This window comes from Cryptomeria japonica, chromosome 2 (assembly GCF_030272615.1).
Source record: "Cryptomeria japonica chromosome 2, Sugi_1.0, whole genome shotgun sequence".
Lineage (NCBI taxonomy): Eukaryota > Viridiplantae > Streptophyta > Pinopsida > Cupressales > Cupressaceae > Cryptomeria > Cryptomeria japonica.
Window position 1 is genome coordinate 174,933,008 of NC_081406.1, and position 15,516 is coordinate 174,948,523.

Consider the following 15,516-nt stretch of genomic DNA (forward strand, 5'->3'; position numbering starts at 1 on the left):
CTAAAAACACCTAATGTGTGTGATTAGTTTGATTGGTAGGGTTCAAATTTTATTGACCTGGACTCACAAAGTTGTTTAGCTCTCTAAAAACACCTAATGTGTGTGATTAGTTTGATTGGTAGGGTTCAAATTTTATTGACCTATATATCATCTAATGTGGCATTACTCCTCATTCTTATAGTTTAGGCTCTTACAATTCTTCATGAAGATATGTTTGTTGATCAATAAAATTGTATGTAACTATAGTATTGAGGACACCACAAAGCTTGCTATATTATTGAATTTGATAATAGCAATATAAATATGGTTGTGCTAAGTTAATCTATTTAACTTATTTAACAAAGGTTGATAAAAATAATTTTGCCTATAATTTAGATGAATTATTATATGAATTCCTTGTCAGAAGTTCATATTTATTATTTTAGATTTAACTATTTAGGAAACAAATGTATGCAAGAATAAGAAAAGAATGTACGAGAAATATGTTAAATTCGAAAAGCTAAAATAAAAGATGATGGTTGAAAAGGGAAAAAAGCTCAAAAAACAAAAAGGAGAAAAGTTAGTATCAAATAGAGTTGAGGAAACAAATGTATGCAAGAATAAGAAAAGAATGTACGAGAAATATGTTAAATTCGAAAAGCTAAAATAAAAGATGATGGTTGAAAAAGGAAAAAAGCTCAAAAAACAAAAAGGAGAAAAGTTAGTATCAAATAGAGTTGAGCTTTAATTCTTGTTGAATACTTAATATATTTAACATTCTTACATCACTACTTACAGTTACACACAAAGCACAATGCTCTCAAACAAGTGAGAAGCAAAAGAATCATTGTAGTTACAAGACATAAATTACCATGAACCAAATACTGCTCTCAAACAAGTGAGAAGCAAAAGAATCATTGTAGCTACAAGACATAAATTACCATGAACCAAATGTGTATTTATGACTACATGAAGGTGGTAATGGCATCCACCTCAAACCAACAAGATGATGAGGGTATGATGTACAATGATTCATAAAAAATATGACAATAATTTAAATATTTATTCAAGATAAACACATCATGCATGACCAACAAACATGGAAAGCCTCACATATCGCATATGTGGGATAGGTTTGTGAGCTAACCTCTTAAGATTACAAGCTCAATTTATTACCTATTCTGCCTAAGCCTTATTTCTACCAAAGAGAAGGCGTTCTTACATATTCTACCTAAACCTAATTTCTACTAGGGAGAAGGTAGAGAGAGACAAGAAAATAAACAAAAAATTAAAAAAAGTTTTATGCCTACAAGGTTTTTCTTTATAACTAAAACTATAGAAACAAGTATCTTTCTTAAAAGAATCTCAACATACCAAAAGATTCAATATTTTCATTTTATTGCTATGTTATAGGAAAAATTATGATAAAATATTGGAAACCTAAAAAATAGAGAAAAATTCAAAAACAAGAAATAATTTGTCTTTTTCACATTTGAGGTCATTTTGATTGCATGGAATGGGAATGAAAGTAAATGATGTATGCCATGAATTTTGAGATTGGTGATTACAAATATTGTAATATAAATCTTTTTAACAATGTTAGTAAATAACTCTATTAAAATGGTATTAAACCCTTCACACAATAAAACACAACTAAAAAAATAAATAAGTAATGTTAACTCTACCAATCTCCTTAAATGTCAAGTGCCTACAATTGATAAAAATAACATCACTAACCTCCTCAAATACCTCTTAATTATACAATAGTGACAAAAATTATGCCTTGTATTTCGCAATAACAATGTCTTGTCCTAACAACAATATTTCATATTTAATCGTTATCACCAATATTTCATATAATTTTGACAAACAGTATTGATTAGTTTTAAAGATGCTATTGGAGACCATATTGATGAAGAATGGTATAGATCACAATAATAGCACAATGCTACTGATAAATTATTAGAAGAAGATTATTAATCATAGAACAATATTTATGTCAAAAGACAATAGTGATAGAAGCAATATTGTTGTGGCACTTATTTTTCCTACACTTGCTTGCTTTTATCAAGCAACTTTAAGGTGGAGGAGCAAGGGAGTTTGCATTGATTAGACCAATCAAATAATTTATGCATTCTTTGAGCTCACGTACTTAATATATGATCTCTACCTTAGTTTTTACATCTTTGCCCATTCCATTCAACCTGGTAGTTATTGAATCATTAAGGGGATACCTCTCTTCTTCTTTACTCAAGTGACCTAGATTAACAATTTGTACTTGATAATCTTGATCTTGCATGCTCCCTTTGTCCTTATTTACCAGTGTAGCAATTATTTATGCAATTATTTCTTCCCAAGCATCCATTGTGATATTAGATTAGGTTTTGGCTCATTTCATGACAAGCCAAGTTTGGAGCATACTCAATACTCTTAAGAGGTCAACGGATTCCTATTGTAGGCACTTTCCCTTTTTTGAACTATTGACTTATTGTAGTTGTCTTTAAAAGTTCCTCCATTTGTGACTGGTGAACTAGGCTCCCTAGGAGTTGATTGATTTTGAGCTAATTGAGGAGATGGGTGAGATTACCATTGGTGAAGTAGGAGGAGAAGGTTCCAATATCTAAATAGGAGTATGTTGTTCTACATTGGAAGAAGGCGCAATACCTTAAGCCAAGCTTGCACCAATAAATTCCACATTATCCTATTCCTTATCTTTAGGTTGTTCTTCAAGTGGAGATTATTAAGAAGATGGTGGTGTTAGGTTGGCTATATGAGGAGGCACCAAAATTTGTGTAGGATAAGTAATGATACTTTGCACAAGAAAAAGAGGGGGCTTTGTATAGGAGGGGAGGAAGAAGCTCATCTCTGTGCAAGTGATGTTTGTGCAACATTTGTTGCACCAGACTCTCTTCATGTTGCAATTGTATTCCTTGTTCTTACTCTTCTCCACATTATTTGCTCTTTTTTTTCTTCTTCATCATCAATGTTCACTATGATGGCCATGATTAGTTCCACAACTCTTTTCCTTTTCTTTAATTCTTGCTCCTATATTGCAACCTTGGAAGATTCATCTTGTGCTTTGCTGGCAAAAATAGCCATAGATATTTTGGATTGTCCTAACTGGGGATATTTCATATAATATGGATGCTTTATCCACTTCCAAGTACTTTTGATAAATCTCCTTGGTAATTTTTCTAATTGAGAGGTCCTAAAAACGAACCAATCAAATCTAGGAAGAGGTTAGTTGAAAAATTTATTTTGGTTGTAGGAGGGATCCAATAATTTACCATCCTCATCATTATTTTAAAAAAAATTATCCAAACCACAATCCTTCACTAGAGTGAAAGGTGTCCTTGTTGGTATGTTTGTCGTTGTGCCAAAAGCTCAACCTGTCAACAAACGTCACAAACACTAGACTTACCCATATCCATGGGAGGCATTTAAGTCATGTCACAAACCCCAAAGGAGGTGCTGACCACCAAGTCAACAATCTCCCCCTCAACACCCGACTGAGGGTTCCGCACCGACGGAATGAAGGATACCTCCCGAGATTCGAACCCGTGACCCAAGGCTCTGATACCAATTGTTGGTATGTTTGTCGTTGTGCCAAAAGCTTGAGTTGTCAACAAATGTCACAAACACCCTACTTACCTAGATCCACGAGAGGCGGTTAAGCCATGTCACGAACCTTGAAGGATGTACTGACCACCAAATCAATAGCCCTAACTTTGTGTCATCCAAATAATATGCCCAAAAGTCTTCAATGTGTGGCACGTGAATAAAGAAAGATTCAATTAGTGGGATAGTATATCCAAGTGGATCAAGTGCATCTATAGGTTCATACAAATGCATTGTGAGATGTTCCATTTCAATCTCTACATTATTTGCATTCTAAAAGTTGGAGCAATAACACTCCCCAACCTTGTTGGGGAAGATAATTCTAGCCTTATGTTTGTTGGCAATTAGCCTTTGAATTTCCACGTCTACAAATTTCCAAAATAATTATTTTATCACTTAGTTACCTTAGAAGCCTATAGGGAACTTGTGTCATCCTCTAAGTTTAATGGATGAACCAACGTCCCAATCCATTCATAACTTTAGTGGACTCAAAAGAAAGTTTTTTTTTAAATTTCTAATAATCCTCCAGACATCAAATGATAACAGACATAAAAGAATCTAGTTTTCCTTTAATTCCAAATAAGGGTAATGATCATTGGCTTCTATTTCCTATAGCTACATAGTTCCAACCATGGTAAGCCTAGGAAAGTTTGTCTAGTGTGCTAGCAAGTACACCAAATAATAAGTCAAACAAAAAAATTAATCTCCTATATCCATATTAGTTGCTCATGCAAAGGTGTTACTAATCAAGGTACCCTAATCAATCCTTTCTTATCATAGATATTCAAGATAAAAAGCCACCATCCCTGGGTAGAAATCCTTAGTAGTAGGTTGCCCAAAAACTTTGATAATAAGAGTGATGATGTCTTTGGAATCTTCTTAGAATTCACTCTTGTGGATCATGTTAGCCATCTTTGAAATAGACTTCATCTTAGTTAGAAACAAAAAGTTGTTTACAAAATTTACAATTGAAAAGGTATCGCTCTCACAATATCTTAAGGACTCATTTATGTTTTCCTTTACATATTGGGAATATGTGAGGAGCCCAAACAATCTCTTTATATTTTTTGAACTGATGTCTAAAATAGTATGGATTACAAGGCCAAACAACATTATTTGTCTTTGATTGTAAGTCTTGACATATGTCAAAATAAGATCTAGAGATTGGAGGGAAACCATGAATGTGATAGCTTGAATTGAGTCATACTTGTTCATGCTTTGAGCCAAAAATTCTTATCTCCTTCTTCACTGGCCCTCTATAGAAACTCTTGAATGATGACATGGATAAGTTCAATGTCTCTAATGCTTGTCCATGGGGAGAACATCTTGTATGGAGGAAGGTATTCCTTGTATTCATACTTCATTTCTTTACTAAGCTTATCCTCCTTTCATGGGTACTATTAAAACACAAGAATTCCATCAATAGTTTCAATTATATAAGATATCGCATCAAATGAATTTGAATTTTTTTATATTACATCAAATATTATTGTATGCAAGAACACTTCCTAAAATTATGTAAATAAAATATCACGATCACTGTAAAAATTGGAGGAATAAGCACCTCATAGATTATTATAGTTCTAGCATCAAAGATACCTCTAAAGTAGTACTTCAAGGTTGGGGAATTCAATGTCCCAATATAATATGATTAATGGCCTTTGAACTTATCAATATTAGACCTTCAAGTGGTCACTAACTAGTTGTAAGAGCAAGGGAACTTTGAAAGTACAACTCTAAAAGATTTTACCTTCAAAACGAGTCAAACTTCAGGACCATTGATGAGGTACTAATGTAAGGAAACTCTTAAATTATGATACAAATGTGATGTCAACATGATGAAAATGACCAAGGAGGAAAGACATGGATCTGTCATGATTTCAAGATTGTTATAATATTTCTCCTTTGTTTCAAGAGAGACGCCCTTATTTGCCAAAGTTTATATGCAACTCTGTTAGCTTCTCTAAAGCAGTGGATAAGGTGGTAGCAATCAAATAACAATATATGCTCCCATGCTTCTTGTAATATGTAATGAATTTTATAGTTTATAGTTATTCTAATTTTGAATGCTAATATAATGGTTTGAGAATCTCCTTCTACTATTAGGTTTTTCACTTTAGCCTTCAGTGCTGACTTAGGACTTGCAACCAAAGCCCTTACTTCACCCATGTTGTTCAAATCATTGAGATTTTTGGTATCCAATGTTGCCATGGCCACACCCTTGGAGTCTTTAAGAATACAACCCATGCCTGAGATACTGAGGTTATGCCCCATCAAAATTTAGTTTGTCTTGAACTTACTGTAAGGGGGCTTCCAAATTTGTTTTCTTTTCTATTAATGTTTCTAGGACTATTGTTTAGCAAAATGCCTTTGAACAGAAGGGATATGGATTTCCATTCTGATAAGTTTCTTTCATCTACATAAGAAAAACAATATTCAATTCTTTTTTGTTTAATGGTGTAGGCATTTAAGGATTCTGATATTGCTTTCTCAATATTCATGAGGACCTCCTCTAGATTATTTTTCTCATTTTTGAAGATTCATTTGTTTCTCTCCCACTAGATATTCCATATGACGATAGCAGGCACAACCTTCTAGATAACAACAAAGAAAGAGTTTGGGTGGAGGAGAGGCCAAATTCAAAAAGTTCAAGAAGATCTGATTGCAATGGAACACTCCAAAGTAACTTTCCTTGCAACCATTTCCAGCATGATCTCAAGAATGGGCAGTTCAAGAGTAAGTGGTTTCTTATTTCATGTTTTAAATCACAAAGCATACAATTAAAAGGAGGAGCAATGTCCAGTCAAGAAAGTCTGTCACTAGTTAAAATTCTCCCTTTTAGAGCTAGCCAAGCAAATGACCCCACTATCAGCAGTCCTGCATTAGACCAACAAAAATAATTGTTGGATGTTTGGAGAGATTGTTGGTAGTATTTTTCAAATATGTGCTTGAGAGATATTTGAGAGATGTGTTTTCATTGATGTCAATATATTTCTCTGTCTATGACAATGATGCAGTGAAGTTCAGTGAGTTGATTTGTTCAACATATTGATGATCAAAGTTTGCGGATTAATGGATTTGTAGAGGATTATGTATAGATGATTCAGTGAAATTTTTAGAGGTTCGCATGAAGATTTGAGCAAGTTATGACATCTGTGTTGTGACTGGTTTTTCTATTGTTCAGTGATGTCACAGTGTTCAGTATTTTGATTTGTATTGCTTCACATTGTTATTTCTCGTTCTGCGGATTTAGAGGAATGTTTGGGACATTGATTTGTATCTTCTATTCAAGTGGTTTATGATTTGGAGCTCTGCAAGTTATTTTTTAAGGTTGATAGTTGTTGCAGTTAGTGTTCTTGAAATTTGATATAGTGATGATGTTATTCTAGTAGATCGTGTTGGTGCGGATGTTGTGGTGGTAATTCATTATGCTTGTGGAGGTTTCTAGATTGTGTCTTATGTGTTGGTGGTCCACATTTATCGTTGTGCGCATAATTAATGATTTTTTATGGTGTGTTAGTGTTCTTCATATTTGGGGTTGACCAGATGCTTGTTACGTGTTGCAGATGTTCGATGCATAATTCTTGGAGGTGTTTCACATTCGAGGTGTGTGATATGGGTCTATGCTATGTCTTGGCCGACATTACTTGGTCCACATTTGATTTTGTAGCATGTGTGGTTATATTTTTGTAATTAGGTAATGAGTATTGAGCCGAACTTGATAAGGTTGATATCATGTATAAATAAATGTAATATCTTTGTAATTGTATGATGTATGGATGAGAATCAAAATGTATGCGCGTTCAATGTATACATCTTTCAGAGGCAAAGAAGTGTGAGAAGAATAAAATTGTTATCTTATTAATTAGAACTGTAGCCAGACATTAAGGAGATGCTATTATTTAGTTCATGATCTTCTAGATGTAATCCAAATCTATTTGTAAGACAGTGAGTCTCCCCTAGGTTGTAGCCCTTGTTGTTGTTGAGCAGTGAGCTCTAGGCTTGGTGTTCCTGAATGCATTTGTATTTCCCATTGTAATATTTCATATACTTCTAACAAGGTATCATCATATTCTGGGTAGGTTCCCACCGTGGTTTTTCCCTTGACCGAGTTTTCCACGTTAAAATCTTGGTGTTATGTGTGTTCTTGATGTGTTCTTGATTTATGGTTTCATGCTTTATTATTAGATCTGAAAATAAGTTTGATTTGTGTAAGTTTGTGAGACAACTGATTCACCCCGCCCCCTTTCAATTGTCTATTAGTTATCAAAGCTATTTCATCAATTGATATCAGAGCAGGTTCCTTTGAAGAATCTTAACTGCTTGAGGTGATCTGGGATGACGACTTACAAGAAGGACGGTCTGAGATTTGATGGAACTAATTACTCTCTTTGGAAGAGCTGCATGGAGTGTCATCTGAGATGCATTGGCAAAGCTTACTGGACTATTACAAAGAACACGCACATACTATTCCTGCTAATGGAGCTACAACTATGGATGAGATAAAGGAAGTTGGATGTAATATTAGAGCTAAGGAAGCATTGTTGAGTGCCTTGACTGATTCTGAGATGACAAATTTTATGGAATTGCAGTTCAATTGGTTGGATTTGTTGCACCTATGAGGATGATAAAGAAACTTAAGGAACTAAGATACTACTCATGATTGAGAAAATTATTATTCTCCTCCAAAATATCTATAAGTTATGATCATTGTGCTTAATTAGTATGTTTTTGATTAAAAAAGTAGTGTTAAAGAGGGCGCCGACCCTTTACAAAGCCAAAGGCTATCAAAGATAAAAAGACCAAGCAGGGGAGCAAATCCCAAAAGAACAAAGTCGAACAGGCCAAATTGACCTATCAAACCATCAACAACCCAACCCAAATCAAGCGGGGGGAGAGAAACCCAAAACTTGACCAGGGGGGGCTTGGGAAAGGGGGTTAGATTTTCCTTTCCTCCTACGACAAACAACAGTCCATGCAACATTATCATTAGGATATTTCAAAGAAGAATCAAGTGGGGAAAACCCTACAGGTTCATTGCCAGACTATTGATGTAGAGCGGCAACAAGCTGTTGTAGCGGATCAGCAGCAAGAGAATAAACACCAGGAGCAGAGTGAAGGTGAGGAGCAGGAGCAACAGGTGTCGGAACCAACAAGGAAGGGTCTGCCACAATAGTAATATCAACCAGGCCTTCATCAGCAGTAAGGGGTACCTCATCATGAGATGAATCAACCGAAACAGAATTTGAAGCATTAATCGTCAAGTGGTCTTCCATAGCATCTTTCCACCAAGTAGCAGCACCTTTGTGACAAGAGAGAGAACAGTCAGAAGCAAGGTGACCCATTGAGAAGAACCTTTGACAGCAAAAAGGGAGGCCCTCATAATCCAGCGGTTGGGTCCAAGGCCTATCTCCAACCATAAGAACCACATCCTTAGGGAGGGCCAGAGATATGTCAACATTTAAAAGGCGAGCAAAGGTAGAATGACCCATGGAGAACGTGGCATCATCAACCTTCAAGAAGCTGCCAATGGAGTTACCGATGACCTCAAAACAAGAATGTTCCCAGAAATGGAGGGGGGGATTGGGGAGGCGGACCCAAACCAGACGAACAGAGAGGGATTTCGTAAGGGGGTTGAAGGAAGGAGTCCAGCCAGGGCTTGATAGAGGAGGAGTGATCCCCTGAAGTCCAAAGCTTTCCCAAAATCAAATCACACTCATGAGTAGAGGTAAAAGAGGCAACAAAAAAACCCTTAGCACAAGGGAAAAGCTTAATGCCATAAGAAACAAGGGGCTTCCAAGAGTCACTCACCCAACGATGAAGGTTCAGGAGGGAAGGCCAAAACCCAGTAAATCTGCAAACCAGAGCTTTGCGTTGATAGAATTCAACATTCTCCATAACCTCTCAGCCACAGACCACAACGGGAGAGGTCTTGGCACAAGGGAGAGGACAAACTCCCTTAGAAGGATGGGCAGCAGATTTAGTCACACGGGCAAAGCTATGCTTTCCAGCAAAGGGCCTGGGCAGAGCAGCTTCACCCCGAGCATCACCCGCAACAGTAGCAAGGGCCTCCAAATCCAAAGATGGGTCCGAGACACCAGTCGTGGGGGACCTAGCCCAAAACCCCTACGCAGAGGGCGTGGGTGAAGACGGAAGAGAGCCTCCATCAACAACCACGAGAGGAGGGAGACCAGCACCCTACAAACCACCAACGACAGAGGCAGAGGGATGACCATTCACATTGCCCACCAGGGAGGAGGCAGGGCTGCCAGTAGGGGATGTCGAGAGAAAGTCCAGCGAAGCCGGGGGCCACAAATATCCGCCACCAGGTACGTCCGCAATAGCACTGCCCAGCACAGGGTCCAGCACAGCAAAGGAGTCGTTACAAGGATTTTTCAAAAATGCCTGGGCGGGAGACATTGTAGCGCTTTAATTAGTATGTTACATTGTACTAGGTCTATAATTTGATGATATGTGTGATCATATGTTTTCAATTTTAGACTATATAATTTGACTCGCTCTAATTTTATTTAACTATATATATGACACCTTAAATTATTAGTAAATTATAATAAATTAGTATAGATTAATATGATATAATATTCTAATTTATAATATTAATCTAAAAAAATTTATAATATTTAGTATTAAAAATATATTAATTTTTTTTTATTTTAAAGATAGAAAATAATTATTTTTTATTTTTAAGTTGATAAGATTATCTTAAACTTCATTTAATATGTATTTACAAGCTTAAATGTAAATTGTAATAATAATTTAAGATTTTTGTATTTATTACAAATAATTATCAATTTGACATTTAATATAACAAATAAGAGTGGCCTTCAAATTCCAATCCTACATGATAGTATAATAAAATTAATAGTTTTATTTTATTTAAAAAAATTGCTCTCATCACTAGATTTTTACAAAATGAGAAGTGGAGGTATTCTTAAAATATAAAATAGCTATGAAATAATATAAAAGATGTCCATTTTTAATGATATTTAATTGATTAAAAAATTTAATCATATTTGAAAGCAAGAGCTCTTTAATTCCTCACTCACAGTTTCAAACTCTAAATTGGATATTAAAAAAAAAATCGATCATTGATATATTGAATAATAATCAGTTAAACTGTTTTGAACATAATTATATCTACCTTTTATCTAAAAAGAACTAATCAAAATCTTAATTAAATTTGAAAAAAAAACAATTAAACTATTTTGATTTAAAAAAAAAGCCATTAAACTGTTTTGATTTTTTAAAAATCAATTAAACTGTTATTATATCCATCTCCTGCCTATAAATAGAAATATTTAATCAAAATATAAATTCAATTTAAAAAAAAAAACTGCATGTAAACTCTATTCTGTTTCAATTGGTAGTTGGAGCTTTTATAAATAGAATGCGTGTAGTATAAATTATCCTCATCTGTCTGAAAAAGCAGGGGCTATTTTTGTTGCAAGTATTGAGCAGACTGAGCGCTGAGGAAGACTCAGAATTATCATCCATAGAAGTTAAATAAAATCATCATCTATTGAGCATTGGGCATTAAGGAAGAGTGAGAATTGGAGTTAAATAAAATGATGAGAATGTCAATGGAATCGATGGGAAAATGGAGGAAGTTTTTTGAAGGCGCAGAGGCTGATATTTGCACTCTCATTGAACGTGCAATCTTGGTTGCAGCATTCGATTGCCCTCATCAATTTAAGGAGAGGAGAGACAAGATTATGGAGAAGCTTTACACATCTACATCCCACTCTCAACATCAACATAAAAGGTATCCAAATCAATTTCTAGCTCTTTGTGAGAATTGAATGGTCTTTCTATTATTATGCTTAATCTATGGATGAATTCAGGCTTTTTACTTATACCCAATTGCAAGTTCTTTCATTTTGCTTATATATGTTGCTTTTTACTTATACCCAATTGCAAAATCTTTTTCTGTGGTGTAATGTAGTAGCTGGAGAGAGGTTGCAAATGAAGAGATAAAATCTACTGGAAATGTTGTTACAGCTGCAATAGCAGGTGATTTTTTCTCTTTGTTTTCTCCTTGCATTCTTTTGCTTGGTTTAGTGACAAATTGTATAACATTCACAAGGTTTTGTGTTTTCAGGCACATCTACAATGCAAGAAATGGCTGAAACAAAAATGGATGCCAATAACTGTAGCAAGCAAAACATTGCAGCAGAAAACACAAGAAATGGGGTGTTGAAAATGGATGGTGAAAACCATTCAGATAGAGAGCGTCAATGTTATAAATACAAGGTTTTTAGAATTGGTCCTACTCCAGGGAGACTGAAAATTGTAAGACAGCGACATATGTCCTATGAAGAGAATTTGCATGACAAGTTGGATTTCAAGCCTAGCTCTCTTCCTTCCCAACATGTAAGCAAACTTCAATCTCAAGTTCAAATTTGATGTCAATGTTACTTCACCTGATTCCAAATTTGTTACAAGTGAAAGATAAAATGTCTTTTAAGTTGAGTTGTGGATGCATCTTATTGCCTGAATCATAAATTTGTTGTAGGTTAATTTCATTCTAAAGACATTCTTGAGAAAATTTTTGTGCAGAAATTGAACTCTCCTGATGAGAAATCTGTAGAAGAGAAGATAGAAGCATCAAAGAAAAGGCTTCGAGAAGGGTACCAACGAGCAGAAAAGAATTTGCATGACAAGTTGGATTCCAAGCCTAACTGCTCTCTTCCTTTCCAAACTGTAAGCAAACTTCACTCTCAAATTCAAATTTGATGTATATGATTCCAAATTTGTAACAAGCGAAAGATAAAATTTCTTTAAGTTGAGTTGTTGATGCATCTTATTGCCTGGATCATAAATTTGTTTTAGGTTAATTTCATTCTTGTGATATTTTTTGTGCAGAAATTGAAATCTACTGATGATAAATCTGTAAAAGAGAAGATAGAAGCATCAAAGAAAAGGCTTCAAGAAGGGTACCAACGAGCTGAAAAGGGTTTGTGTTTCTGAAATTTTTAAATTATGTAGTGGGCGGCAAGTTATGAATGAAGTGAGCTAATGAATCACTAATGCTTTTTTGCAGCCAAGAAGCAACGCACAGTTCAATTAATTGAATTGCAAGACGTACCATCATTCAAATCTATCAGGCCAACTCAGATGCGAGCTTAAGGCAGATATCAAAGATAGAAGATGTTTTTGTTAAGGGCTGGGGATGAAATTCTCTCGTCCCTACCTGAGAAAGATTTCTGAAGCTTTTGAAACCTGCAGAAGATGTTTCAAAGGAGAGTTGCCACAAGTTCAATCTGACATTCTTGAATAATAGGAGGTTGAATCTTTGTATTTAGTTCAATTCTTCACATCACATTTGATGTTGTGTTATTATATGTAATCAATTATAGATAATGGCTATGGTGAAGTCTCAAAAGCAAGCTATTCAAAATGGTTTGTATTTTGAATGGATGACATTAAATTCTGAGATCCAGACTTCATTGAGATCCTCTGCTTTATTTAAAAAGTATCCGGCTCTGTAAATATTTTGCATGGGTTTTCCATAATTCATCGAGTATAAATTTAAAGAATGTTCTTCAGATTCATTGTATATGTTTTCATTCATTCAGATTCAGTGATCAATTTTAAGAATGTTCTTCAGATTCGGATTCAGTGATCCATCATAAAAAGAAGATATTGATGAATCATGAATGCAATCTGATTCTATGTACAGTGAATTCAAAAACCATATTTGTAAATGTTATTTTCATTCCAAACAAATTATGAAATAGTTGAATAAAATGAAAAATTTTCCAACGTGATTTAGATAAGAGGTTTCTGAACATTTCCCCTTATTTGACTGACCAAGCTAACTGTACGATGATCACTTCATTTACTAAACCTATACTGATTATAATAATAATAATTCACGCTAACTATCACTTGACGGTTTAGAAATCAAAATATATACTGATTGTGATAATAATATTTTTTCAAGACAACTTTGTAGTGATAAGTAGAGGCTAATAAATTTTTTATGATATGAATTTTATTGAAATGGAACTCTACCAGGCAGACTGTGCAGATAGTAAAAATCTGGAGATGCAAACATGAATTTAAAAGCAAAAAAATTGAAAATTGTTCAATATTACTTACAAATTTTTCTCTTTTTAAGTATAAGACGTCGACTCAAGTCTTCATGATGAAACTAAGTTACTTCTCTTTTTCTTTCTTATTTTTTTTCTTATGCACAAATCAGTATTATTGTCATCATAAAAGTTTTCCACTCAATTAAATAACTCCCATAAACAATCTCCCTACAACACATACAAATTAGCATAAACAAGATTATAGAAATTCAAATTTTTCTTAGCTCTCTTTCATTTTCTTCTTGTTTGCAAACTCAGTGTACTTTTTTCACATTGTTGCTCCCTTTCAACTAATTCCTTCATATCCTTCAAATAAAAAATCTTAACTTCTATTGTCTCTTTTTCTTCTATAATTTTCACTATACCAACATCTTTTCTTTCTTCTACTACAAAATTTTGTTTTTCTTTCACCCCTCTCTTTTGCTACAACTTTATTCTCACATGTATCCTTATTCTCCACAATCTTCATGTCTTCAAGAAGACATGCTACAACGTCATTCTTTATTCCCTCAACTCCTTTAGGGTCAGCAACATGTGTACTCATATCTTCCTCCACCACACTTCTCTTCTTCATTATGTCATTTGCATGACATTCTTTATTAGAATCATTAATATGTGTAGCAAGTCTATTTACATAAGTATCTGATTTGTTCAATCTCAATTGAATGTACATCATTATCCAAAGGATTTTCTTCCTTCAATACTACTCTATAGTTGCCCATTCAAGCAGCCTCTTATCTTTATACTCTCTTTCAAAAAAAATCTTCAATATCAAGTATCTACAATAGATTCGCTCACAATAGCTATTCTCTACCCAAAATGACACTAGAAAGTATGCTCTGAAAAACCCCTCTAACCACTTCCACATAGTGGAGGATGTTAGTACATTTTTTACCCAACACTTCTTCTCTTGTTGAAGCACGACCAACATTATTCATTATTTTTCTCTATTCTTCAATCACATCGACATAAATCCCTCAACACTCTTCCCAATGAACAATTAGTTCTGATACCATTTTTAGATGTAGTTGCAAATTTGGAACTTGTTGAAGGGCAACCAACATGAGTAGCTCTTCCAACATGCAAGATATTCTTCCATAGAAAACTAATATCAACCACAAAACTCCATATTTATCATAATTGAGCTTATCATCTTCCAAGGGCAAATGAGACAATTAATGTATAAATCTTGGAACTTTTTTTTTTTTGGTGAAGAAACCTAAAGTATAACACTATTTACTATTGAGAAATTTTACTAAACCTCAAGGCGTGACCATTTCTCTCTCACAATCAACAAATAAATTAAAGTAACTCCATTCATTTTTGGATTTTTCTATTTTTATCCTTTCAACTATTACAAAAGTAGTACCCAAAATTTATTGTTTAATGCTCCATAATATTCACAACTCCTCACTACTTCATTTCTATTTCAACACTTACCCCCTCAAGATGCTCATGTGTCATACTAGCTTGGGAAAAAAATTGTAAGCATAGTTTACAAATTTGAGTCAATGGTGAATCAAAAAATAGGCAACAAGCTCATTACTAAACTAGCTATTGTAGATGATTTTCTCATTCACATTTTTAGGCACTTGGCTAGAATAACTCCTACCTCTTTCCGCCAATTTTATTCAACATTCCTCACACCCTCGTATATTTAGGTCCACCATAAGATAATCTTCATTTTTCTCCTCAACCAAAATCTCCCTCCAATCTACTCTAATTGCCTCTTTTACACACTCCTCCCTTGCATTTTTAGTAAATATTCCCCACAACAACCTTTCCTCTTAAAGTGTAAGACTTA

General features: G+C 34.4%; 1 protein-coding gene across 2 annotated transcripts; it reads left to right on the forward strand.

Annotated features, from left to right (window-relative positions):
* The first annotated feature begins 11,026 nt into the window (after positions 1–11,026).
* LOC131049978 (probable mediator of RNA polymerase II transcription subunit 26a) lies at positions 11,027–13,068 on the forward strand. 2 transcript variants are annotated; one of them, XM_057984095.1, is made up of 6 exons: positions 11,027–11,380; positions 11,561–11,628; positions 11,717–11,988; positions 12,175–12,318; positions 12,481–12,571; positions 12,659–13,068. In XM_057984095.1, exons 1-6 carry the CDS (start codon positions 11,184–11,186, stop codon positions 12,742–12,744), a joined length of 858 nt encoding a protein of 285 aa, XP_057840078.1. In that variant the 5' UTR covers positions 11,027–11,183; the 3' UTR covers positions 12,745–13,068. The 2 variants fall into 2 exon arrangements, with proteins under 2 accessions (XP_057840078.1, XP_057840079.1); XM_057984096.1 differs by having other exon boundaries at positions 11,564–11,628.
* Positions 13,069–15,516: the final 2,448 nt, after the last annotated feature.